This window comes from Salvelinus sp. IW2-2015, linkage group LG6.1, assembly GCF_002910315.2.
Source record: "Salvelinus sp. IW2-2015 linkage group LG6.1, ASM291031v2, whole genome shotgun sequence".
NCBI lineage: Eukaryota > Metazoa > Chordata > Actinopteri > Salmoniformes > Salmonidae > Salvelinus > Salvelinus sp. IW2-2015.
The window spans coordinates 2,128,918-2,154,082 of record NC_036845.1 but is presented as its reverse complement, the minus strand read 5'-3'; the positions used below and the strand labels follow the sequence as shown (position 1 = coordinate 2,154,082).

General features: G+C 44.4%; 1 protein-coding gene across 1 annotated transcript in view; it reads right to left on the bottom strand.

Annotated features, from left to right (window-relative positions):
* Positions 1–6: 6 nt before the first annotated feature.
* The window catches only part of LOC111964605 (histone-lysine N-methyltransferase 2B), a 55,623-nt gene continuing 30,464 nt past the window's right edge, over positions 7–25,165 (bottom strand). Inside the window, 23 exon segments of the mRNA XM_070443787.1 lie at positions 7–300; positions 493–622; positions 1,047–1,130; positions 1,671–1,784; positions 5,315–5,402; positions 5,405–5,560; positions 7,429–7,560; positions 7,692–7,804; positions 8,441–11,723; positions 11,860–12,003; positions 13,316–13,476; positions 13,574–13,652; positions 13,777–13,894; positions 13,986–14,144; positions 14,300–14,437; positions 14,672–14,826; positions 14,940–15,175; positions 16,373–16,449; positions 17,132–17,242; positions 17,369–17,470; positions 17,802–17,986; positions 24,632–24,745; positions 24,913–25,123. Coding sequence (XP_070299888.1) covers positions 25–300; positions 493–622; positions 1,047–1,130; positions 1,671–1,784; positions 5,315–5,402; positions 5,405–5,560; positions 7,429–7,560; positions 7,692–7,804; positions 8,441–11,723; positions 11,860–12,003; positions 13,316–13,476; positions 13,574–13,652; positions 13,777–13,894; positions 13,986–14,144; positions 14,300–14,437; positions 14,672–14,826; positions 14,940–15,175; positions 16,373–16,449; positions 17,132–17,242; positions 17,369–17,470; positions 17,802–17,986; positions 24,632–24,745; positions 24,913–25,123 — 6,366 coding nt within the window. The 3' untranslated portion in view covers positions 7–24.

Below are 25,165 nucleotides of genomic sequence, written 5' to 3'. Positions count from 1 at the left end.
CAGTACCACGTCCTCCTCCTGCCCCTAGTTGAGGAAGCGTCTGCATTTCCGGGCCCCGCAGTTGCAGTTGAGCTTGCTTGCTGGGTCTTCGATGGGYAACTTGTAGTCGTAGGTGAGCTCCTCGCCCCGGTAGATCTTGCGCAGGGCGAAGATGACGATGTGCTTCTGGCCCTCCACGTTGATGACGCGCGAGTAGCAGTTGGGCTCGCACGAGTGGTTGATGAAGCGCGCCGCATTGCCGTGCATGGTGGCGTCCACCACGTCAAAGTCATCGATACGGAACATGTAGCAGCCGATACCCTGTGGAGGAAGGAGGGAAAAGAGACAGGGGACTTAGTTTTAGTTTAACGTGTATTATGTTGGTATCAATAACATTTATTCATTCAAGCCCACAATTAGTGGATTTTAAAAAGGTCCACCAACTAAGGTTTCGTTGGGACAAACCATAGGGCTTATGTCGTCTCAACCACACTCTGAACTGATTGATCTCACCTTGCCATCGTAGTACTTCTCCCGCTTGTCTGTGAGCACTGAGCGAATGACGATGCCGGCATACTCAATGACCATCTCCTGAGCATCGATGTTCCTCTTGCAGAACAGACCTCGACCGTGGATAGCAGACCTACACCAGAGAGAGATGTCAAAAGAGGCTCAAGTATGAACAACAGTTTCCATAGCTAATCTCCTTGGCAATTAAAAGGATGCGATGATCACATATTTTTTTTTATTATTTATTATCTGATCCTGAGTCAGTGGGAATTCATGTTACTCATTTTGTAGCAGAATAACATAATAGCAGAAAAGGGAGAGGCAGGAAATATAAACCATGCCTCAGTTCCTAGTTTGCTGTGATAGCTGTAGAAACCGCAGTGACGGCTTCCTGTCCAGAAAGACTGCAAATAATCTATTGTGGGGTCAGTTGGCACCCCACTGAGAAACATATGAGCTCTTTAGCCCAGAATCATGATCATAGTCACAGGCTCTGTCCATAGTATTGGCTTTGACCTCAGTGCCTCAGGGGGGACGAGGACTAGTTGTGTGCTGACCTGTACACGCCTACAGCCTCCTTAGATGTCCTCTCTAGATGTCTGAAGCGCATGGCCATGGGGAGCTCCAAGCTAGTGGCACGTCTAGGAGAAAAGGGATAAGCAGAGAAGATGACGATGTGCTTCTGACCTTTCACGTTTAACTCTGAGAAATGAGTCACTAGAGACTCAGACACAAGAGGTTAGAACACATTCTTAACATTGCTTGTTAGGAGGAGGTAGTTGCAGAAATGGCGGAATGGTTTAGTCCAACCACAAAGATGACTTTAGGGGAGTTACAAATACAGAAATGGACAACATTTCAATAGTGAATTAGTTACAGCTATAAAAACGATTATGTAAACCTGTAGTTGTACAGCTCCTTTGTTACTCATAAGTCTGAATGAGAACATTGATATGTTATGTCTACCAACTTATAAATGGATCATTTGTTYATGTGAAAGTTGTTTTTTAAAGGAACAACACTTGCGGCCATGTACAACACGTTCTAAGAATGTTCTGCTAGACAAGATCTTTCATGGACTAGCTCCTGCAGTATTTAAGCCAAAGCTTCCTTTTTTAAGATTCTAGCATTTAGCTGGCTTCCTTTSCGATGGCCGGCATACAATAWCTCTGTAATCTGACCTTGTGGATTTGAGTGGGACTTCATCCTCTTCCTCATCGTAGGGGTTGATGTCAGGCAGCTGGCGGTGRTGGGAAGCCAGGAAGTTGAACATGTCGAAGGTGGTCTTCCTGTAAGAGAAGACAGGAACAAGGTGTTACGTTACATTTTACAGTATGCAGGCTTGACTTTCTTTATCATTGTTTTTTCCCCGAGCYTTGGTATAGAATTTGGGATGTGGACATCACCCACACACTCTTCATATGTTAATGAATGGAGCAGCATAGACGTCATACAGGTCTTATTTCTAATTTACYCAGACTGTGGGAGGTGGAGATGACGCTCACATAGAAACACAACAYCCACAGCATTTGTTCCTCTAAACCTGACAGATGTCTACATTCAAAACATACATTTCACCAATACTCTACACAGAGAGACTAGCTTCCACTTTGAAGTTGAAAACCACCTACAGAGGGGAAAACCCAGATTCTCCAGACATTTTCTAGACAGTGGTATGGGTTGACCAACTGCAAGGTAAGGACAAAGTAATACCGGTTCCCACCATTACACTTGTGGTGATGTACAATTTCTCTGGAACTTCCAAATGAACATATTTTTATTTATTAAAACTTCTTCCAACCCATGACGCATGATTAGTGTTGCACATTTTGGGGAAAATTCAGAGGTGGAAACTTTCCGTGGGAATTAACGGGAATACACGGGAAAAAACTGAAATATATGCAAATMAATATTAATACCATTTAAATGTAGATGTTTTTTGCATTGGATATATTTACCATATCATATGGAGACAGAAACATAAACCTTTTACCTTATCATAAGTAGACATAATTGCAAATGATTAAATCCTTCCAATAGAAAAAAGCTTAGTTACGAATTTAACTTTAATTAAATGAGATGACTCTTCACATGGCATGATTTCACTGAACAACAAAAGAAAGGGAATATTGAATGATCCATCGCTTCTCCCAAAAATGTTTTCAACATACATCTGTAAAATGATAGTCTAGAAACTAAAGCTTTGGTTGTCTTCTTCTCAGGCTTCCATGTCTTCTCCCTGGACCTCCTCAATGTTCACCTATTGAACATCAGACTGAGGCCTCATCTTCACTGTCACTGTCCAACCTTGTTGAGGATTGTTCGTTGTCAGGCTCAAAAAGCCTCAGATTTGTCCGGATGGCCACCAATTTTTCAACCCTTGTATTGGTCAGCCTGTTGCCTGTTTTGGTGTGTGTGTTCCCAAACAAGGACCAGTTGCGCTCTGAGGRGGCTGATGTTGGTGGGATTTGGAGGATGATGGAGGCAACAGGAGAAAGAGCCGCAGATCCACAAAGCCCCTTCCACCAGGTGGCTGATGAGATGTTGGCACGACTGCCATATTGCATCTCCATCCCAAAGCCCTTGCTTGGAAGTGTACTTCGCCAGACTGCCAAGAACCGTGCCCTCATCCAGGCCAAGGTGGCGAGGACACGGTAGTGATGACACCCCATAGGCCTTGTTGATCTCTGCACCAGACAGGATGCTCTTGACAGCATACTTGGGGTCCAACATGTACGCTGTGGCGTGACGTATGGGCTTCAGGATTTCAGAACTGCAGTTTCCTCTGCTTMGAGAAACAGTGAAGCGGGCAGGGCAGTACGTATTTATTCTCTTACTTCTGCAAGCAGAGTCTGAACATCAGACAAGATGGCATTGTCTCCCTCAATCCGTGCAATGGCTACTGCTATAGGTTTCAGGCTGTTTACCACTCTCTCCCAAAATACATCATCCAGGAGGATCCTCTTGATGGGGCTGTCCATATCGGCAGACTGTGATATGGCCATTTATATGAGAGACTCCTTCCCCTCCAGGAGACTTTCAAACATGATGACAACACCACCCCAATGGATGTTGCTGGGCAGCTTCAATGTGGTGCTCTCATTCTTCTCACTTTTCTTGGTGACGTAGATTGCTACTATAACTTGATGACCCTTCACATACCTAACCATTTCCTTGGCTCTCTTGTAGAGTGTATCCATTGTTTTCAGTGCCATGATGTCCATGAGGAGCAGATTCAAAGCATGAGCAGCACAGCCAATGGGTGTGATGTGAGGGTAGGACTCCTCCACTTTAGACCAAGCAGCCTTCATGTTCGCGGCATTGTCGGTCACCAGTGCAAATACCTTATGTGGTCCAAGGTCATTGATGACTGCCTTCAGCTCATCTGCAATGTAGAGACCGGTGTGTCTGTTGTCTCTTGTGTCTGTGGTCTTGTAGAATACCGGTTGAGGGGTGGGGGTGATGTAGTTAATTATTCATTGCCCACGAACATTCGACCACCCATCAGAGATGATTGCAATACAGTCTGCTTTCTCTATGATTTGCTTGACCTTCACTTGAACTCTGCATCCAGCAAATGAGAAGATAGCATAAGATCCTGGTTGGAGGGGTGTAATGCTGGGCGTAGACATTCAGAAATCTCTTCCAATACACATTGCATCTGAGTGAACCAGTTGCATGCACAGCTCGAGCAAGACATTCATCAGCATTTCTCTGATACGTTCCCTCCATTGAGTCAAAGAAACTTTCTGATTCCAGGAGGACCATGAGGTTGCTATCGATAAGGTGTCTCATCATTTTCACCCTCGAATAGAAGTAGAGGACTTTTGTCAGAGGTTGCTTGTTGTGAGCACTGAGGGACTTTATGCACTTGCCAGATGATTCTGCATCTTTGTTGCATTCTTCACATGATTTGGCACAGTACTTGGCAAATGTGCACAGCTTTTCCTTCTACATTGGCTGCAGTGAAATGTCTCCACACATCAGATAGTGCCTGTGGCATTTTTCCTGTGAAGATTAGAAAAAATTGTAAGAAAAAACTAAATACAATTCCATGTACAGATAAATAGTTAAGCAGTCAGATTAAACAAACTCCTTTGTAAGATAAATGTTTTAAAAATGAACACTGTATGGAACGGGTGATTAACAGTTCCTCAGTTAGCAGGCTCAAGCAAGCTAAAACCACATGGTAGCAAACACTAACTTGCAGAAATTGTTAACAAGTTAATAATGATTTAAACACACTTTGCTGTAGGCTACTATTTACTAGTTAACAAATCATGGTTTGTCATATAAAATATATTCCTCCACCCCAGTATTGTAATCAAAACTTACCAGAAAGCATGTAATCCTTGGCTCAGACAGTGTAGTAGTGTGGGCTCAAAAGCATCTCATTAGTGTGCAAGATCTTGAGAATCTTGATGGAAGAGTACACTGCACATGTGATGGAAGATGCACTGTGCATGCAGGGGTTGCAATTCCATTGAATTGGGGATAGTTTAACAAAAATATGCCACAAGAGACCTAGAATTGCCTTATGTGTATCCCACAAAAAGGTTCACTGTTATAAGCTACTTTTTTTGATGAATTTACAAATATTCCCGGGCTTAACTTCCCATGGAAAAATTCCCGGAACGTTTGACACTTGGCACCCTACTCATGATACCTAGGAAGTATTGGTGAAATGTTTACAAGATATGTCAAATTAATCTGTAAGACAACTCTGATCTCTTTACACTACAAAATAATGACTTCCCTTATAATTTCTATATTTAACTTCCAGGGGCCCTGTAGTGGACAGAACACCGGGACACTGACCTGAGGTTAGACCTCAGAGCGGGCGCATCCAGAGGGGTTGACAGGCAGGTCCTCCTCCTGGCTGATCTGTTTAAGAGAAGAGCGGAAGGCGTGCTATGGCAGCGCGGGCCCCCCTGGAGCTGCTCCACAGAAGACCACTGTGTCGTGGAGTCAGCCAGCATACGGGCACCTGTCATCCCAGAGAAGGACAGCTGCCTAAGCCTGGCCCCGCCCGCCGCCTCCTGGACACAGTCGATCACTGCTCTCAGAGCCTCTGAGGAGGGAAAAGGAGAGTAAAACGTGAGTTACACAGAATAACACACAAATGTAAAACATATGGAAAACAGCCAAAATGTTGTGCTAGAGGGTTTATTACAAGTTATATTCTAACCGATTACGAGAAAGAGAGTATGTGTCATAATCTTATGTTTAGTCATACAGTTTGAAGTCGGAAGCTTACATACACTTAGCGAAATACATTTCAACTCAGTTTTCACTAAATTCCTGACATTTAATCCTAGTAAAAATTCCCTGTCCCTGTCAGTTAGGATCACCACTTTATTTTAAAGATGTGAAATGTCAGAATAATAGTAGAGAGAATAATTTTTTTCCGCTTTTTAATTTCATCACATTCCCAGTGGTCAGAAGTTTACATACACTCATATAGTATTTGGTAGCATTGCCTTTAAATTGTTTAACTTGCGTCAACCGTTTCGGTAGCTCCACAAGCTTCCCACAATAAGTGGGTGAATTTTGGCCCATTCTCCTGAGAGCTGGTGTAACTGAGTCAAGTTTGTAGGCCTCCTTGCTCACAACACTTTTTCAGTTCTGCCACAATTTTTCTATAGGATTGAGGTCAGGGCTTTTGTGATGGCACACTCCAATACGTTGACTTTTGTTGTCCTTAAGCCATTTTGCCACAACTTTGGAAGTATGCTTGGGTCATTGTCCATTTGGAAGCCCATTTGCGACCAAGCTTTAACTTCCTGACTGATGTCCTTGAGATGTTGCTTCAATATATCCACATCATTTTTCTTTCCTCATGATGCCATCTGTTTTGTGAAGTGCACCAGTCCCTCCTGCAGCAAAGCACCCCCACAACATATGCTGCCACCCCGTCGTGCTTCACGGTTTGTGATGGTGTTATTCGGCTTGCCATCCTCCCTTTTTCCTCCAAACATAAATGGTCATTATGGCCACAACGTTCTATTTTGTTTGATCAGACCAGAGGACATTTCTCCAAAAAGTACAATCTTTGTCCCCATTGTCAGTTGCAAAACGTAGTCTGGCTTTATTATGGCGGTTTTGGAGCAGTGGCTTCTTCCTTGCTGAGCGGCCTTTCAGTTTATGTCGATATAGGACTCGTTTTACTGTGGATATAGATACTTTTGTACCCGTTTCCTCCAGCATCTTCACAAGGTCCTTTGCTGTTGTTCTGGGATTGAATTGCACCAAAGTACGTTCATCTCTAGGAGACGAACGCGTCTCCTTCCTGAGCAGTATGACGGCTGCGTGGTCCATGGTGTTTATACTTGCATACTATTGTTTGACAGATGAACGTGGTACCTTCAGGCGTTTGGAAATTGCTCCCAAGGATGAACCAGACTTTTGGAGGTCTACAATTTTGGAGGTCTCAGCTGATTGCTTTTGATTTTCCCATGATCTCAAAGCAAAGAGGCACTGAGTGTGAAGGTAGGCCCATCCACAGGTACACCTCCAATTGACTCAAATTAATGTCAATTCGCCTATCAGAAGCTTCTAAGGCCATGACATAATTTTCTGGAATTTTCCAAAGCTGTTTAAAGGCACAGTCAATTTAGTGTATGTAAACTTCTGACCCACTGGAATTGTGATACAGTGATTATAAGTGAAATAATCTGCAGTAAACAATTGTTGGGAAAATTACTTGTTGTCATGCAACGAGTAGATGTCCTAACGACTTGCCAAAACTGTAGTTTGTTAACAAGAAATTTGTGGAGTGATTGAAAAACGATTTTATGAACCCCTAAGTGTATGTAAACTTTTGACTTCAACTGTATGTAGAAATAGTGGGTATTTGTGCAGAAATCATTGCCTTGAGTACTGGGTAAATTAACACTACAGGTAAGACATTCATTTGCCCTTTCCTCTGTGAAACCTCACCCTCTACGCTGTCTGCCTCCACACTGAAGCCGTCATCGCTTTTGATCTCGAAGCGGAGGTGGGGCTGGTCTCGGCTGGGGGGACACTCATCGTCTGAGGGCATCAGCTCATCATCTGAGCACGATACAGCACCTGACAGGATGGAAATACCACAGGSTATTTTCAAATCAGGCACACTTGTTTACATTGTACAGGTATAAGAAGTATCATCAGTCATCWTCATACAGACATACTGTTCATACGGCACTATTACACATAAGTACCTGAGTATTTGTTCCAGTCAGTCAGGGCACTGCGGCCCACTGCATCCCAGTTCTGTTGTTTACCTGTGTCCATCCCTAATCGAGGTATCGACAGGCGGTCCCAAAGCCCTGGCCTGTGAGGAATACAACGAGAAAACACTGAAATCGACTGGATACAGGCTGTATATCATTCACTGTATAAGATACACACTTCGGTTAGGGCATAAATGCAGTGATGACAATTGGGAGCATCGTGCAAACTAGGAGCTGTATTGTAGATTGTAATAACCGTCACCACTCATTTACCAATCTCAGTTATGACTTCAAAAAAGGGTTCTATAGTTACTGACATCTACAAAGCCTATTGACAGTCCTATTTCAGGWGTAAAATGCCTTGTTCCATTTGTCATATCATACTATAGGTTACTAGTAGGGAGAGGAGGAGTTAAGCGTAAGGTTAAAAATAGCCAGACATGATCTTATCGACACTGACGAGAAGAGGCCCACACTGGAAAATTGAGTGACGTGCCAATAGTGAAAAAAATTATATTTCAATATGATTCTGACCTTTAGCATAGTTGCAGATGTAGCAAGTTAACCACTTTTAATAAAAAAGGAACACTACAGGAGACTCACTGGCCATTAAACATAAAGGCATGACAATAAAGGCATGACAATTCTTGTATTATTAATTGAAAATAATATTTGTACATTTTGTCTCATTACTCATTTCATAAGATCACTGCCCTGATAAGTTCCAAAASACTAACCTTGTGCTTTCAGAGTCACTCAAGTGCTCCTCCTTTAGCTTGTCCAGGTCCAACACACCTTTCACCGTTGGGGTTTTAATGCGAACACCCCCGGCCCTGCTGGAGACAGCAGCAAAGCTGTCTTTGGGTACCGGCAGGTCCTCCTTAGCACTAGGGGGCTCTGGCTCTAGGAAGTCTGTCTTGGACTTCTTTATGGCACCAATGCGATCAGAAAGGGAGGACACCCTCTTCATACGGACATGGGCYCGAGGAGGGCGGGGTGTTGAAACAGASAGTGTGGTGGCTGCGGGCTCGGGTTCGATGAGTAGTCCTGGGGGCAGGACCACAGATTTCAYGGAAGGGTTGTTACGGAATGTAGAGGGACTCAGTATGCGCGGACCGGTCCGGTTGGGGGTGTAGTTACTGGCCATGGCTTGGTTGATGATGGCTTGGGCACTCTCAGTCTTGGTCATGGAGGAACTSCCGTCCTGACCAGCAAACTCAAACAGGTCTGCAGCTTTGTCAGACTTCTTTCTCCTAGAAGTTGTGGAAGGTTCTTTCTTCTTTCTGGGTTTCTTCATCCCTGGTATAGCTCCATCTGCAGATACGCTTGCGTTCTTCCTGGGTTTCTTGACCGCAGTTGCTGCCACTGTCCCATTGTTGTTATGAGTGAGCAGTTGAGTGATGGTAGCTGGGTTCTGAACCACAGGCGTGGCCATCCTAGGGACATGGGTTGGCATGGCAGTCATTGTAACTGGGGTGGACATTGTACCAGCTGCTGCCAAGGTGGCAGACAGGGCATTGCTCTGAAGGAGGCTGGCTATCTGAGTGACACAGTTATAGGAGGGAGAGCTCTGACTGGGCAGCTGGAAGGTGTTGCTCTCTGGGTTCTTCACAAAGATCTGGCCCAGGCGGTTGACCAGCAGAACGTGAGGTGTAGGGTCCACGTTAGGACCACCCACTTCCTTCACAGTAAGGATAGCGTGGCCAGGTAGTCCCTGAGGTAACAGCGGCTGTTGGGGCTCCAGTGGCGGCCTGGGTGTGGAGAAGTTGATGGAGATGGTGTGTCCCATGGCAGCTTCCTTCTGCAGAGACGTGGAGCTGTATCCGTTAATCATCACAGGGGCAGAGGAGGGCTGAAGCGAAGAAAGCATGGGGTGACACTGGGTGGATAGAGCATTGGAGAGAGAGCATACGGAGGGAGAGGAGGATACAATGGTWATTGCTGTGGAGASCATGGCCTGGGATTGTGTGGAGAATATAGGCAGKGAGACTGATCCATAKGATGGGAGACTGARGCTTGATGTTGCAGARAAAATGGGATCAATTTGAGAGGACAAATGTGGAAGGGCACTGCCTGGAATAGGTGCTGATAATTTGGTACAGAAGGTCTCCATGGGCGGCAAGACTGTTGACCCTTGGGAGGATGTCAGGGGTTGTAGCGAGATGCTAGTGAGAGGTGGCCTTGAAGGGTTAAAGCCAGGCAAAGAGGACTGCACAGAGGGACTCATTTGTAAAGGGTTCATCTGGGCTACGCTGGGGTTAGGGAAGTCCGAGGAGATAAGAGAAGAGGGTTGAAGAAGCTCCAATAGGGTGCCCTGACTACTGCTCAACGAMGGATCTCSMGAARTCTCMGTCAAGTGGTTCATGTAAATGGCAGATCCATCTGTGGGCYATACAAAGTGGCCGCTGTTAGAATCCAAGAASAGGTCTTTTGGYTCTTGAGGCTGATGGGTTTCCATGGGAGCATCAACCTGGACAGGAACCAGTTCAGTGAAACAGGTGCTGGGGGAGGGAGGATCACACCTTTCAAGAACAAGTGGAGCCTCAGGGGCAAAGTCTAGACTGGAACCTTGGAATAAATCCTCTGGGTAGACCGTATCAGACACCTTAGTATGGACAAAGTCCGGCAGAGTTCCTAGAAGGGGTGCAAGCGGCACTGGTTCCTGGGCTTTTAAGGTGGGGATTGAGTTCTGTTGTTCAAGAGGAGTTGGGAAGGTGTATAACTGCAGGGGAGTAGTATTCACATCAGCAGGGCTGTATGTTGTGGATGGGTCCACTCCAGCTGGTCTTGGAGCTTTTGGTGAGATCTCAATTGGCTCAAGGGTCACACTGTCCAATTCAGTCCCAGCTAGTTGTGCGGCATTAAAGGCTTTGGATGGATCCTGGGGCATATACGCTGGGGGAGGTTTTGTAGAGGGGAGGACAACTCTGGTTGTAGACTTGAGAGGGTTGCTAAGGGGTGACTGATCTGAGACAGGGCTTCCAGAGTCTGCACTTAGACCATTTGTTGTCATTTCTACTTCAGGCGGAACATGCATTTGACCTGGGTTCTGAACCTGACTGGCGCTCTTGGCGCTCTTCAGTTTCTGAGCCCCGTCCGTGGTTGTCACGCTGGCATCACTCTCCGCCCCATCGTCCACGCCGTCCAGTTGGGGGATAGATCTTGAAGAGGGAGAGGCAGGAGCCTGGGTTGTGTCCCTGGAGCCTGTGCGACTGACCACAGTCCGCGAGAAGTCAAAATAGTGCTCCATGTCCTCATCYGAYGAAGTGTTCCCCCAGTCTTGCCTGGCAGCTGAGCGGGTCAGGGCTGTACGSGTCTTCSTCTTGCGAACCTCMGGCTCCCAGAACTCCTCTTGGTTGTCGTCGCCCTCCACGTCTATCTGGGCACCACAGTTCATGGCCACTCCCTCATTCACTAGCATCTCCTCAATCTCAAGCTCAGTCTTCAACTCGGAGCCCATGGCCACGTCAGAGTCCTCGCGGAATTGTGTGAAAGAGCCRCTAAGTGGTGAGGTGCTGTTAGGTGCAGGGTTATCCTCCGGTTCTGGGGAGGCCAGGAAGTTGTGTGGTACCTCCACTGAGTCTGACTGGTTCAGGTCAAAAGACAGCCTGGGTCTAGGAGAGTGCTGGATGATGGGGGAGAGGGACAGGCCAGGGGAAGGGAAGCTGCCCACACTGTCTTCCCATGGTGGCTGGGGAAAGAGTCCTGAGGTAGAGTGAGTCATGTTCCCGGGGCATCGGGCAGAGGAAGCACTTCGACCCCCGACAGGTCGGGTAGAGGGAGAGGTCAGCAGGATATCAGTAGCKCCGAGGGGAAACAGCGGAGAGGTGGGRACGGAGGCCTTGGGATGCATGGAMCCCCCAGTGCGGAGGGTGATTAGTCCAGAWCCAGTTGGAGAGCCCAGGGGTGGGGAGGASATGTCCCTGCGGGTTTGGGAGTGGGGGCTGTGGCGACGAGGCCTGCGTGTCTCCTCCAGGTCACTGATGGTCAGGATGTGGTGGGGTTTGGACTTGGTAGCTCCTGCAGAGGAAAAACAGATAGAAGTAAGACAACTGAACGGACACACAAACAATCAATGCTTTCTGGGTAATATCTATAAATATATAGACCCAGAGGTGTTCTAGAAAACAACATTAGCCAACCACGGAACAGTTACCTGGGGAGGGCAGAGGCCGGAACAGTCCTCCAGCTGGTCTCCTGATTTTGGGCCTTGCCCCGTGGTCAGGTTTAGGGAGTGGAGCTGAGAAGCTGGGAGTAGTGGGTCGAGAATGTGCCACATCAACCTCTTGGGCATCAGATTCTAGAGGTGAAGCAACAACAACAACAACTCTGTTTCCTATGCCACGGCCAAGTCTGGCCAATATCCACTTTGCAGTGTAAGAAAGCCAACAGTCACACTAATATTTTATACTGAACAAAAATAGAAACTCAACATTCAACAATTTCAAAGATTTCATTGAGAGACAGTTCATAAGGAAATCAGGAAATTTAAATAAATTCATTAGGCCCTAATCTATGGATTTCACGTGACTGGGAATACAGATATGCATATTCTGGTCAGATACCTTTAAAAAAAAAAAAAAAAAAAAAAAAAAGAAAACCAGTCAGTATCGGGTGTGACCACTATTTTTGCCTCATCTCCTTCACATAGAGTTGATTAAGCTGTTGATTGTGGCTTGTGGAATGTTGTCTCACTCCACTTCAACGGCTGCGCGAAGTTGCTGGATAGTGGCAGGAACTGGAACACACTGTTGTACATGTCGATCCAGAGCATCACAAACATGCTCAAGGAGTGACATGTCTGGTGAGTATGCAGACCATGGAAGAACTGGGACATTTTCAGCTTCCAGGAATTGTGTACAGATCCTTGCGACATGGGGCCTTGCATTATCATGCTGAAACATGAGGTGATGGCGGCGGATGAATGGCACGACAATGGGCCTCAGGATCGCATCACGGTATCTGTGCATTCAAATTGCCATCAATAAAATGCAATTGTGTTCTATGTCCGTAGCTTATGTCTGCCCATACCCTCACACCACGATGGGGCACTCGGTTCACAACGTTGACATCAGCAAACCACTCACCCACACAGACGTGATCTGCAGTTGTGAGGTCGGTTGGGCATACTGCCAAATTCTCTAAAACAACTTTGGAGGCAGCTTATGGTAGAGAAATGAACATTCAATTCACTGTCAACACATCTGGTGGACATTCCTGCAGTCAGCATACAAATTGCACGCTCCCTCAAAACTTGAGACATCTGTGGTATTGTGTTGTGTGATAAAACTGCAAATTTAAGAGTGGCCTTTTATTATCCCCAGCACAAGGTGCACCTGTGTAATGATTATACTGTTTAATCAGCTTCTTGATATGCCACACCTGTCAGGTGAATTGATTATCTTGGCAAAGGAGAAATGCTCACTAATAGGGATGCAAACAAATTTGTGCACAAAATTTGATCGAAATAGGCTTTAGTACATATAGAAATTGCTATGATATTTTATTTCAGCTCATGAAACATGGGACCAACACTTTACACATTGCACTTATATTTTTGTTCAGCGTAGCAGTAAGGGTTTTATGCAGTGTTGTGTGACCAGGACTCTCACCTGACTGGGTGCAGGGGCTGTGTGCTATAGTGCTATTCTCTCCTTTGTCAGGCATCTCTTCAGCAGGTTTCTCAGGGACCGGAGGGCGGACTTCACGGATCGTACACGTGTATTTGCATCGCCGCAGTGGGTTCACCGTGCTCCAGTACCAGCGAGAACACCTGCGGAGAGGAGTTGAAAGGAAGGAAGTCATAAAAAAAACACATCTAAACATGCCAATTTCTGATTCATTATTAATTATGAATTGCTGCTACTTACCGGTAACCCACTGGGAAAAGTTTTCCTTGCTTTGCAGACAGCTCAGTCAGCATACCTAGCTTTTCAATCTGCAAAGAGCCTGAATTCAGAAAATAACAATGATTAGATGAGCAAAATCCATGACCAGTCCTGTGTCCACTGTACTGTGATACCTGTACTCAAGTGAGCTAAAAATAACAATGTAATGTGTCGAGAAAACATACCAATCATCAAATTGATGTTTTCTGGCTCCAGTCCGGTCAAGAACTTCCTGCGAAGACTGACCCCATCAAAGTCCACGTACATCCTCCGATTCACCTCAAACCCTTGGCCGGTGATGATCTGCAAAGAAACAAGAACAATGTACAAATGCGTGAGGAAACTCATAAAAAAAACATAACAGTCCCACTGCTGAGTAGTCCCAGGACTTTACCTTGCCACTGATGAGGTCTCTGTGTTTGTAGCAGTACACCTTCTTGTCGTCCTGGAATACACAGTTGCGGGAGCGGGCACACATGAAGTGGTAGTTGCTCTGGCAGGAGGTCAGACAGCAGCCCACTGTGGCACCTGTATGGTTACAGCGCTCACAGCGCTGAGGGAACAAGAGTCAGACAGGTTAGGTCAGTCCAGGAGGAGAGAATAGGGGTGGATAATGCGTTTGAGAGAGATGGACGTTGGACAAAGATACACAAACTACAGCTGCTGGAAAAACAAGAAAGTCACTGCACAAATAAAGTGAAGCCTCACCATGAAGCGCCCCCTAGCGACGGCACTGTGCACGTGCATCAGAGAGCCATTGTCCTCCTCGAACACCTCGGCGGACCACATGGAGCAGTTGATGTGAGCCCATTCGTTCTGGCCCAGGTACAGCAGCCTGCCCGCCTCCTGAGTAACACACGGAGGAGGTTAGAAATACAGAACTGGTTACCTACGGTGTGGATTTGGTTGACTTAATTTCCTGTGAGTCAAGGGCTGTTATGTTGAACAAGGGTGTGAAGGCTTAGTGCTCTGAAGTCAGAGTGTGGTTTGTGTTTCTTTCCTCCATGCTGTGATTCCTTAAGTCACTTTTGACAAGGGCTTCTCAAAAGTGTTCTGAAACCTAGTTTCAGTCTTACTCACATTGGACTTAGCATCTCCATACTTTTGGCACAGTGAGCATTGCCTCCCGTCGTCCTTGGACCACCCTGTGTCTAGGTCAGCCTTGGACAGCCGTCCCTCAGACTTGGATGGCCGTCCCTCAGACATGGATAGCCGCCCGGCTCTTCCCCTTTTCCCTGAGGGACAAACGCCAGACATCATACCAAAACCACAACAATCCCCTTAGGAAATTGGTCTATTCAATATTTGCTTTCTCATAGTTTTTCCTCCCCTCAGTTGTGTAAAGTACCTTTGAGTTTATTAAGCCTGAAAGCCCTGTTTTTCCTGAAGTGGAGGCCCCTGGTTGGCTCTGTGGTCAGTGGGGTGGTGGGGTGAGGCACCTCTTCTTGTTTCACCTCCAGGCGTAGTACGTTCTCCATCTGCAGGGACCCCAGAGGGGCCCTGGACCTTAGCTCCTCCCTCTCACGCCACTGGGCGTACACATGCTCGGTGGTGGGAGGCTGAACCGCATGGGACAGCATCCCACTGCAATGGGAAAGGGAATGGATGGAGAAATGGAGAGGTGAGGAGATGAAAAAAAGAGTTAGTCAAGTTGTGTTAGAGTCATGCTGTGCCAGATTCCAACGTGAGTTACCAGCACGTAACTCATATTTGGATGATTTAGGCAAACATCTGAGTTACATGCACACAGTTACACTCAAGTTAGAATTTGACTTGAAGAGTACACAACTAAGACAGTGGTTCACATCTAGCTGATTATGATTACACTCATTTACATTAACAAATAATTCATGTTTATTAATCAATCTTTCCCCCCAGAAGATAAGGTGACAAGCAGGTCAGGTCCTGAGCTTACCACTCTGTGCATCACCCTACAATGAGCTAAATGAAGTCACTACTCTGTGTCCTCTGTCGCAGGGAAGGAAAGACATGAACTGGGAATGTGTGAGAAAGGAGGGGAACAGTCCTGGTTTTAACATCCAGAAGAAGAAAATAAGAAAATAATTGTAAGACTAACTTCTGTAACATTGGATTTGAATGACTGTTCCCCACTTTAAGGTCGTTGTTGACAATATAGTACAATTCAATCAATTCATCATTTCCCATCAGGATGTGAACAACAGGGGTGTCATACAAATGTGTGGCAAACCAGAAAACATAAAATCAGTTGCTCCACTGAATGTAGGCTTATGCTGCCTCATGGGAAAATACATAAATTCCTGCAGGGCAGTAGTGAAGCAATATGTTACAACCCAAAGTTAAACTGGAATTTCATAGAAATTTTCACTTATGAGTCAATATCTGATGACTTAAAACATGGCAACTTCTTCAACCTAAGTGTTAAATCCCAATGTCTGAGAAATAACTCCCAGACAGATAACCTTCTAAGAGCCTTGGTAAATCGTACGCCAAGTTTACAAGCATAACAAAAACCAGGTTTAACAGACTAGGACAGGGATCATCAACTAAATTCAGCCGCGGGTCGATTCTCTCTTGAACAGATGGTCAGGGGGCCGGAACATAATTACACATAATTTGTAGACTGCAAAATGATCTCAAGAAGCCCAAACAGATATAATAATTTGACTAAAARAGTCATTTCAAAACTTACATTTGTATAAAACCACTTATTTCTCTTTTATGCGCGGGAAATAAAATCACTGTGGGCCACCAGTTGAGATACCCTGAACTAGGAGATATGAGGAGCAGATTGCTACTCACATAGGCAGGTCTTTGGATCGGGGGTCCCACACTTTGGGGTCCTGACTGTTGAACCAGTTGAAGACCTCCTCCAGAAGCTGCAGAGAGAACAGTGAGSAGAGGGTGAATCTACACTCRTCTGTTMGCCATTTTACAACATGTACTGCTTTTTTCTTTCCAATAAACATTGCAAATATTCTTGGATTCAACCATCTTCTATGACTTTAGTTTGAACCAAGTGAACCTATGACCACCAGGGGAGTCATGACCACCAGAACCACAGCGCCACATAACGCACTCCCAATTACATATCGTTCTGCTGACTAGACAGCCATATGGAACAACTTAAACACCACAAGACATACTGAGGACTGATGTCACTGACTGAGACAGACCATGCATTGTGTTAGGATGAGGGTATTTAAGTGTCTGTGTTGTCTAACTTTATGAAACTAGTGTGTACAGTCTATACACAATACTTCAAAATAAGTTGAGAATGTCTCAAGCAAGATGAGCGTAAACAGCTGTGTTCACAAAGTGCAGCCAAGTGTAGTGAGAACATTTGTATATCCGTTTATTATCACGTGTGTGTGCTTTTAACAAAAAAGCTGTGTTTATGTAGCTAAAGTACCGGAAAAACACGATAACATTGCAGAAGACATCGTTCAACCAACTGTTTTTCTGTCATACTGAAAGTACTGTGCTTGCAGCTACACGATCAAGTAAATACTTCAGATTAGTTTCCTCCCAGAGTGTTGCTGTCTGAGTACTCAGCATTACCTTCAAGTAGTAGGAGCGGGCCACGGCTGTGGGCCTTTCATCCTCCGGTAGAAATTCCTCCTGATCCAGACGCCTCCGTACCACTTGCACCACATCTTCATGGAATGATTTCTAAAACATAAATAGACATGGAAATATACAAACATAGTTATTTAGCTGACACTACTCACTCATCTTCCTTTGAAATCTTTGAGATCCTGTCCTGCCAATTCAGATGCTATATAGATAGACACTGACCAGGGTGGTGTAGAGGCCTTTGTCAAACTTCTTGCCCACAGCACGAAGGTCACAGGCTGGCTGGCCCTCCGCTCCACTGTCAGGGACAACCTGGGTCACACACTACATGAGTGGAATAGGGACAAATTTAGTATGCTACAGAGAAACAACACTGAACATACAGCCACACAAGCACTTATGTGCAACAGTTCAAGAGGAACAGGCAAATAGTGCTAGCAGATCTCAGTCTGCAAATGTACATCTGATATCAGCTAATAAACTTTTAAAAAAGAGAGGGGAGAGTCGTTGCACTTGTTCTTTGAAATTATTTCTTCAGAAAAGCCACATCAAAACTTGATAGGTGTTAAAAAGCCTGTTGCTATTTTCAGCCTGCGCATCCTGTCTCATTTAGCATCGTGTGGCAAGAAGCATTGTACGGCCTGGTATCTCCCACCTGTGAGCAGGCAATGAGGTGCTGGGTGAGAGTGGAGGTGAGCAGGCAGGCCAGCACCTTCTCTACCCCGGCCCTCAGCTCCATGTGGAGCAGCTCCCTCCAGGCGCTGGGCTGGGACTGGCTACAGGGCCGGCAGGAATACGCCACACTCTCTGGCAGGCTGGACAGAATCTCATACAGGTCACCTGGGGGGGAGGAGAGCAGAGAACAACCATAAGAACCATTCCTTGGCACTACATCAAAGCATGGGAGATAACAGCATGTGATAAACTTCAGATTTGGGGCTGTCCCAGACAGAGTCGTCTGTTCCTTAGACAAATCAAAATTGTAATTTCTTCCCCACATAGACACCCCCTATGCATTTGAATAAAATCAACTATATGCACCGAGCTTGTCTGATGATTTAAGCTCAATGTTTGATTAAATCATTTAGACAAATTACTCATGAGGAAGCCCATTGTCCACACTGAGTAAAAACATTTATAATAAATGACAGCAAGTCTCTCCTCCATGGTGCAGCAAACAGCAAGCAGCAAGTGTTTATTGCGCTGTACGTGCCAAAGCTGCACATAATTACAGCGATTTTGTTTCTTAAACTGAAAAGTTCTGTTACCGAAATACCATTTGTTTAGGAAAAACATTCCCTAGACCCTTGTTCTCTTTACGTGAAACATGTATGCACGTGACCAATAGGGCCTCGCCTATAGCCTAGAAAAATAAGATTTCAGAGTGCCCTATGGTGGCGGTGGGGTTATGGTATGGGCTGGCATAAGCTACGGACAATGAACACAATTACATTTTATGGCAATCTGAATGCACAGAGATACCGTAACAAGATCCTGAGGCCCATTGTCGTGCCACTCATCCGCCACCAACATATTTCAGCATGATAATGCACAGCCCCATGTCGCAAGGATCTGTACACAATTCCTGGAAGTTGAAAATGTCCCAGTTCTTCCATGGCATGCATACTCACCAGACATGTCACACATTAAATGGCTGTGATAGGAGAAAACTGAGGATGGATCAACATTGTAGTTACTCCACACTACTAATTGACAGAGTGAAAAGTAGGAAGCCTGTATATACAAAAAATTATCCAAAACATGCATCCTGTTTGCAGTAAGGCATAAAGTAAAACTGCAAAGAATTTTAATAAGAAATTAACTTTATGTCCTGAATACCAGTGGTGTAAAGCACTTAAGGAGTACTTTAAAGTATTTTTACCTAAGTAGTTTTTTCTTCAGTATCTGTATTTCACTATTTATATTTTTGACAACTTTTAATTCACTACATTCCTAAAGAAGATATACTTTTTACTCCATACATTTTCCCTGACACACGAAAGTACTCCCTACATTTTGAAAGCTTAGCAGGACAAGAAAATGGTCCAATTCACACACTTATCAAGAGAATATCCCTGGTCATTCCTACGGTCTCTGATGGACTCACTAAACACAAATCCTTCATTTGTAAATTATATCTGAGGGGGAGAGTGTGCCCCTGGCTAGCTGTAAACAAATGTAAAAAAACAAGACAATTGTGCCGTCTTGTTTGCTTAATAAAGAATTTGCAATGATTTATACTTTTACTTTTGATACTTACCTATATTTAAAACCAAATACTTTTAGACTATTACTCAATTAGTATTTTACTGACTGTCACTTGAGTAATTTTCTATTAAAAGGTATCTTTACTTTTACTCAGTATAACAATTGAGTACTTTTTCCACCGTTGATGAATGAAAATCATTAGCTTTGGGGCAAATCCAACAACAGATCACGGAGTACCACTTTTCATATTTTCAAGCATGGTGGTGGCTGCATCATGTTATGGGTATGCTTGTCATCGGCAAGGACTAGGGAGTTTCTTAAAAATACAAATAAATGGAATAGAGCTAAGCACAGGCAAAAGCCAAGAGGAAAACCTAGTTCAGGTTTGCTTTCCAACAGATATTGGGAGACAAATGAATCTTTCCGCAGGACAAGAACCTAAAACACAAGGCAAAATATACACGAGTTGCTTACCAAGACAACGTTGAATGTTTGAGTGGCCTTTTTAGTTTTGACTTAAATCTGCTTGAAATCTATGCAAGACTTTAAAATGGCTGTCTAGCAGTGATCAACAACAAACTTGACAGAGCATGTAGAATTTTTTAAAGAATAATGTGCAAATATTGTACAATCCAGGTGTGCAAAGCTCTTAGATATTTACTCAGAAAGACTCACAGCTGTAATCACTGCCAGAAGATGATTATAACATATATTGACTAAGGGGGTTGAATACATAATCAAGGTAAGGTTATTATCCCACTTTGTAACAACAAAATGTAGAAAGTCAAGGGGTGTGAATTATTTCTGAAGGCACTGTACATGCACTGTACATACATTCCCCCTTTGAATTGTCTTTTCAATGTCTGTTTAGCCCATTGGCATCGGTTACTTCTATCATTACTTCATATAGAAGAACAATTACTTGGGGAAGGTAGTGTATAGATTGTATTGGGGGGGAATAATAATGCCTCAATTTACAATGTGCTGGTCCTAGACATCTCTGTATGTAACCTAGAGTGTTTATCACCTTTTCCCGCTTCTTCCTTTCCTCAGATAAGAGGTCTCTCCAACAGGAAGGGATTCTTCCAGCGTGTCCAGGGCCTCATCTGCACTTGTGAATTCCATTCTTTGCTTTCCCTTCCAAAKCCACAGCATTGCCAAGAATCGTAGATGAGTTTTTAATTCACTTTTCTTCAGTGACTATCTGATCGGAATGAATTCGTAGTGTTTTTTTCACAGCCTAGCAGACAGGTCCTGGATGAATCTAATGGATTGGCCATGGATTTTAATCTCTTTACACCCCTGTGCCTTCAGAATGTTGACTTTGGTCTGATAGTTCCACAACTTGAAGATTACCATGCAAGSGTATTTAGCGTTCTTCTATTTCACGCCGATCCAATGGCATCGTTCCAGATCCTCTGCTGATATACCCACATCAAGTTCCTCTGAAATCAGTTTGACCATGTAATTGGAAAGGGCTTCTTTTTCGTTGTCTTCCGGTAAGGACAATATTCTCATGTTTCATCTTGTTCGACAGTATTTTCGTGTTTGGTCCAATTCATCGTCCAAAGTTCGCAGCTGTGTTTCCAAAAGGCAAATGTTGTCGTCTTGTTCGCCCATACACATGCCTTGTTGGTGTGTGTCTGGCATGATAGACTACTACCTTCGAGCAAATCTACCTTTTTCACCACAAATTGTTTGTTTTGGTGAGCATCAAGAGCCTTTTAGCTACGCTTTCCTGGATATACCTTAGATGTTCATTACTCTAATTTGCAACCTCCAAGTTGTTCCTTGTCTTTTCCTCTGAGGGAAGCCATGGTTGAGTCGCCGTGTCACTTTACCAACTGATTGGTTTGTTGTTATACATAGATTACCACTAACGCTCTCCCAGGTACTTGGCGATATATTGATCTATCGATTTTATGGGCTTAATTTAAACTCTGTTTTCTGGCTTTTATATATACAAACAGTTTTGTCTGTAAAAAAACAACTACTCACTCCCCATGCGTCCTAAACAAAGCTACTCACTCCCCATACATCCTATCGGTACCCGCAAGCCTCTCCTATGTTTTTGTTTGTGGAATTTACACCAATGTGAGAAACATGTTCCTGAGAGCAAAGGTCAACTTCTTCATAACTGGAGAAAAAACCCACTACAAAAGCACAAGATGGGAAACTTTGTAATTATTTACAGTTGAAGTCAGAAGTTTACATACAGCTTAGCCAAATAGCTTCCCACAATAAGTTGGGTGAATTTTGGCCCATTCCTCCTGACAGAGCTGGTGTAACGGAGTCAGGTTTGTAGGCCTCCTTGCTCGCACACGCCTTTTCAGTTCTGCCCACAAATTTTCTTTAGGATTGAGGTCAGGGCTTTGTGATGGCCACTCCAATACCTTGACCTTGTTGTCCTTAAGCCATTTTGCCACAACTTTGGAAGTATGCTTGGGGTCATTGTCCATTTGGAAGACCCATTTGCGACCAAGCTTTAACTTCCTGACTGATGTCTTGTGATGCTGCCACCCCCGTGCTTCACGGTTGGGATGGTGTTCTTCGGCTTGCAAGCCTCCCCTGTTTTCCTCCAAACATAATGGTCATTATGGCCAAACAGTTCTATTTTTATTTCATCAGACCAGAGGACATTTCATAAAAAATACAATCGTTGTCCCCATGTGCAGTTGCAAACCGTAGTCTGGCTTTTTTTATGGCGGTTTTGGAGCAGTGGCTTCTACCTTGCTGAGCAGCCTTCAAGTTATGTCGATATAGGACTTGTTTTACTGTGGATATAGACACTTTTGTACCTGTTTCCTCCAGCATTGTCACATGGACCTTTGCTGTTGTTCTGGGATTGATTTGCACTTATCGCACCAAAGTACATTCATCTCTAGGAYACAGAACGCGTCTCCTTCCTGAGCGGTATGACGGCTGCGTGGTCCCATGGTGTTTATACTTGCATACTATTGTTTGTACAGATGAACGTGGTACCTTCAGGCATTTGGAAATTGCTCCCAAGGATGAACCAGACTTTTGAGGTCTTGGCTGATTTCTTTTGATTTTCCCATGATGTCAAGCAAAGAGGCACTGAGTTTGAAGGTAGGCCTTGAAATACGTCCACAGGTACACCTCCAATTGACTCAAATTATGTCAATTAGCCTATCAGAAGCTTCTAAAGCCATGACATAATTTTCTGGAATTTTCCAAGCTGTTTAAAAGCACAGTCAACTTAGTGTACGTAAACTTCTGAGCCACTGGAATTGTGATACAGTGAATTATAAGTGAAACAATCTGTCTGTAAACAATTGTTGGAAAAATGACTTGTGTCATGCACAAAGTAGATGTCCAAACTGACTTGCCAAAGCTATAGTTTGTGAACAAGAAATTTGTGGAGTGGTTGAAAAACGAGTTTTAATGACTCCAACCTAAGTGTATGTAAACTTCTGACTTCAACTGTATGTTTCTGGGTAACCCTGACAGCAAAAGGACAAAGCAAGAAAGCAGAAGTCTAGTCGTGCATTTTTACTACTCCTTCAGGCAGAAAGTGACATCAGTGCATTACATTAAATAACTATTTTGAGAATCACCCACGTATTTCATTCGACCTTTCATACTAGTTTGGAAACTCCTGTGTTTATTAATGTGATGAGTCATTTGTTGAATGCTCTTTAATGCTACTGGGCTCATTGCACCTGATGTTCTGACTTGTGTCAATATACAGTGTGGGCTTGTCACAATACCAACATTTTACAAACGATACAATACCAGGCCGAGCAGTATACCGAGCAGTATCAGTGGCCTTGCATCCCCTGGATGCTTTTCTAAACGTTCTCCAAAAACCTGTCACTGAAATTCACACTTGTACGCAATTCAACAAAATTAACTTAATAGAATACTGCATAGAATGGCTGATTTGCTTATATTTGCAAAGCCCTACCTGTGATTTGGTTATATTCACAAAGCCCTACCTGTGATTTGGCTGGAGGAATGGGAGGAAGGAATATACAGTGGAGAGTGCTGAAGGGAGGACGGCTCATAATAATGGCTGGAACAAGACAAATGGAATGGCATCAAACACATAGAAACCATGTGTTCGATACCATTCCACAAATTCCGCTCCAGCCATTACCACAAGCCTGTACTCCKCAATTAAGGAGCCATCAACCGCCTGTGAAATACATGCATAATGATCTGCATGTCATTGTGTCAGTAAGGAGAAGACACTGCATGAAACCTTTACTCTTCAGGTAACAGACACATACACTCTCCCTCCCACACTGTCTCCCTCACTCTCAAACATCCCTCTCTCTCCCACAAACACACACACTAAGCCCAACTTAAAACATTTGGCACCAAACAGAATTTAAGGAGCACCAGAAATAAATTAGATTTTTCTATATAGTTCAGGCTTACATTAGGCCTATATGAAGCTTACATTTTAAAGCACATCTCATGAGTAGCAGACCCAAATTCCTTTCCTCGTGTACCAATCAAATTTGCCAAAACCTACTGTCAAGTTACCAGGTTGTTAGATCAAATAACGTTGTTCGGTCATGTTATGTCAAATCAATAATGAGCAACCCGGGGTTTGTTCAAAATGTCCCGCGTCATGATTTGTGATATATAAAATGCGTGCGAATCCTGATACAAATAAAAAAGGCATCTCTGGTAATATGGGTCATATTTTTGTAACCGTTTAGGCTAGAGACAATTTGTTGGGGCATGGACTCTACAAGGTGTTTAAAGCATTCCACAGGGATGCTGGCCCATGTTGACAGAAACCACATCACTGTCTGCATACCCCAGCTCGCCATCACGGCTAAATAGCATTTTAAAAGTGATAGAGATGTGCAGAAAGAACAGATGGCGAGAGGCCGCTGAGCAGGCTAACGGKTGGTTAGTGGGACACAGCTGGCTGCTCACAGCTGTCACACGTGATATTGGATGAAGCACTCGTTCTGATATGACATATCTGACATCATGATCTAAACTCTGGTATACTATTTGTAGGACGCAGAGGGTAGTGATGCATTCTGTACAGTCGGTAGAGATCACACATGGAGAAGATCTGTTGGGGCCTCGACGTTATAACTCAATGAGTGATACACTACATCTACGCACTTTATGTCAGATCTACATGACTCACGTGGATGACCTTCTTTATTCTGAGATAAAAAGGCAAATATCACGGAAAAGTGACGGGTTTGCATCCCTGTGAAAGGTACTGCTGAGCATGGGAGCCTGTTACACAGCACAAGAAGTTGGGCGTAACACTGGAAAACACACCTGTCAGGTCCTCACACTTGGCATGGACCCAGTGGTTACAGGTGGCACACTGCATCATCTGACTGTCGTAGTCACTGTCCTCATAGCACTTGAAGCAGATCGGACAGTAGTTGCCTTTAGAAAGAGATATCGTCAATATCCTGCCATTCCCATATGAACAGTGAAATCAAATCAAATAACTTGTCTTATCATGTTTTAACATTTGTGTTTGAAGATTAACTTCCCCAAAGCGCTCACGTCATCTCACCTTGGTCTGTCTCTTATACACATCTTCATCTCACCTTGGTCGTGGAGCTTGGTGCAGTCTGGACAGAGTCCTTTATCGTGGTTCCACTCGGTGTCCCAACTCTTCCCTGGTGTAACCCCACAGCTTTTACATCTGATGCACGTCATACACACCCAGGCCTTCCTCCTCCTGTTGGGTTTGGGGTAGTTAGGACCCAGGCATGAAGGGTGATAACAGTTCTGACATCTGTCACACTCCAGCAGAGGCTGAGGAAAACCAGAGAGATACAGTATTACAGTTACACATAG